The sequence below is a fragment of the Geospiza fortis genome, unplaced genomic scaffold, assembly GCF_000277835.1.
Source record: "Geospiza fortis unplaced genomic scaffold, GeoFor_1.0 scaffold80, whole genome shotgun sequence".
In the NCBI taxonomy this organism is placed as follows: domain Eukaryota; kingdom Metazoa; phylum Chordata; class Aves; order Passeriformes; family Thraupidae; genus Geospiza; species Geospiza fortis.
In genome coordinates this window covers 524,609-526,207 of record NW_005054551.1, presented here as the reverse complement: position 1 = coordinate 526,207, position 1,599 = coordinate 524,609, and the positions used below count along the sequence as shown (strand labels likewise).

The 1,599-nt window shown below is 59.0% G+C and overlaps 1 protein-coding gene across 1 annotated transcript in view; it reads right to left on the bottom strand.

The window, feature by feature from the left end:
- Positions 1-810: 810 nt before the first annotated feature.
- IL12RB1 (interleukin 12 receptor subunit beta 1) overlaps positions 811-1,599 on the bottom strand; it is a 3,390-nt gene continuing 2,601 nt past the window's right edge. The window contains exons 9-11 of the mRNA XM_031064048.1: positions 1,469-1,565; positions 1,315-1,396; positions 811-1,209 (exon numbers count right to left, since the gene is read on the bottom strand). Coding sequence (XP_030919908.1) covers positions 811-1,209; positions 1,315-1,396; positions 1,469-1,565 — 578 coding nt within the window. The remainder of the gene's footprint in view (positions 1,210-1,314; positions 1,397-1,468; positions 1,566-1,599) is intronic.

Genomic DNA, 1,599 nt, shown 5'->3' with positions numbered 1-1,599 from the left:
AACCAGAAACCCCCCTGGCAGTGCCGGTGCCACCCCGGCTGGGCCCTCAGCATCCCGCGCAGACACTCATTGCAGGGATCACCCCATCCCTGTCCCCGCAGCTCCAGCCTCCCTGCGGTGCCTCCTCCGGCCGGGGATCCCATCCTTCCTCATCCCTGGTGTCTTGGTTTGGAAAGACAGGAGTCTGCTAAGGAAGGCAGGAGCCTCCCCTGAAATGGAGAATGTGAACCCTCCCCACCCCTCCGAATTGCTATACATTTTAAATTAAGGGGCTCTCAGGCAAAAATAGGGGAGCAGGAAATTACAGTTCTTTAATAGGAAAAAAAAAAGGATAAAATAAACAATGCAGTAAACTAAACCAACACTGACAGAGTCAGAACCCAACCTGACACCCTGTGGGTCAGGGTGTTGGCAGCAGTCCCATTGGAATTGTGGCTGCAGTCCTCCTGCAGTGTCAGGGGTGGTTCTGCTGGAGCAGGGATCCTGTAGAGAAGGATGTATTCTTCCTCTGAATATCCAGGGGAGGAGGCAGTTGCTGTTCCTCTGGGGAATCCCGTGGAGAAGCCGGGCTGGTTCTCAAAAACATCTGGATTATATCCAGGCAGGAATCCTTGGTTCCTCCCTCTGGGCTCACATCTCCCAATGGGATGCTGTAGTTCTTATCAGTTATGGAGTGACACTCAATAGTCTGTTATCAGCAGATGTCCCCTCCAGGGAGGTGTGATTGTGGTCACTCAAAGGCAAACTGCCCACTTGACAAAGGTAATCTGCCATACAGGTGGTAATTGGAAACATCTTGCATTGCAATCTTCAACACCTGATGATGATGGGCTTGTCGGAGATGAGCAGGGCAATGGGGATCAGCGGCTGATGCAGCCCTTGCCTTCCCTCCTCCTCCTCCTCCTCCTGCTCCTCCTGTCCAGGTCGGTGCCCGGTGCAGCTGGTGCTGCCGGAGGGGGGAGATCCCACCGGGCTCAGCATCTCCTGCCTGCGGTAGGCGAAGGGCAGCTCCTCCCCACAGCCCGGCGGGGACATCAGCGCTGTCTCCGGCTTTTCCATGGCGGGGTCGGGCTGCGACACGTCGGGGAGCGGCACCTCGCTCTGGCTGCCCGTGTCAGTCGTCTCCTCGCTGGGATTCGGCTCCGTCAGCAGCAGCTCGGCTGGGCTGAACCTCTCCGAGGGCTCCAGGAGGCCTGTCCGGGGCTGGCCCTAAGGGTTGGGTGGGTTTGGGGTGGGACATCCCGTGCCAGGGCTGTGCATGGGCGTTTGGGGCTGTGGGATCTGCCCCTTCCTGAACCTTCCACCTCACCTGGCTCGTCTCACCTGGCTGGCCGAGAACTGCGTGGCTTTGGTGCCCACAGGCTTGGGAAGGGGTGGGAAGAGGAGAGGGAGAGCCCTGGGGAGGGAGCGGTTGGTGAGGGGGTGGGTGATGCTGGGGGTGGCTTTGGGGACAAGGGGACTCTGTCACCTCCTCTTGCTCAGGTGGTAGATGGCAGCTGCAGCCGGGACACCAAGCCAGATGCCCAGGTAGTTCAGGTTGCCTCTCCACGGTGCTCCCTGGGGACCTGAGGGTAGGCATGGCTGGGTGCTGGCATTCCT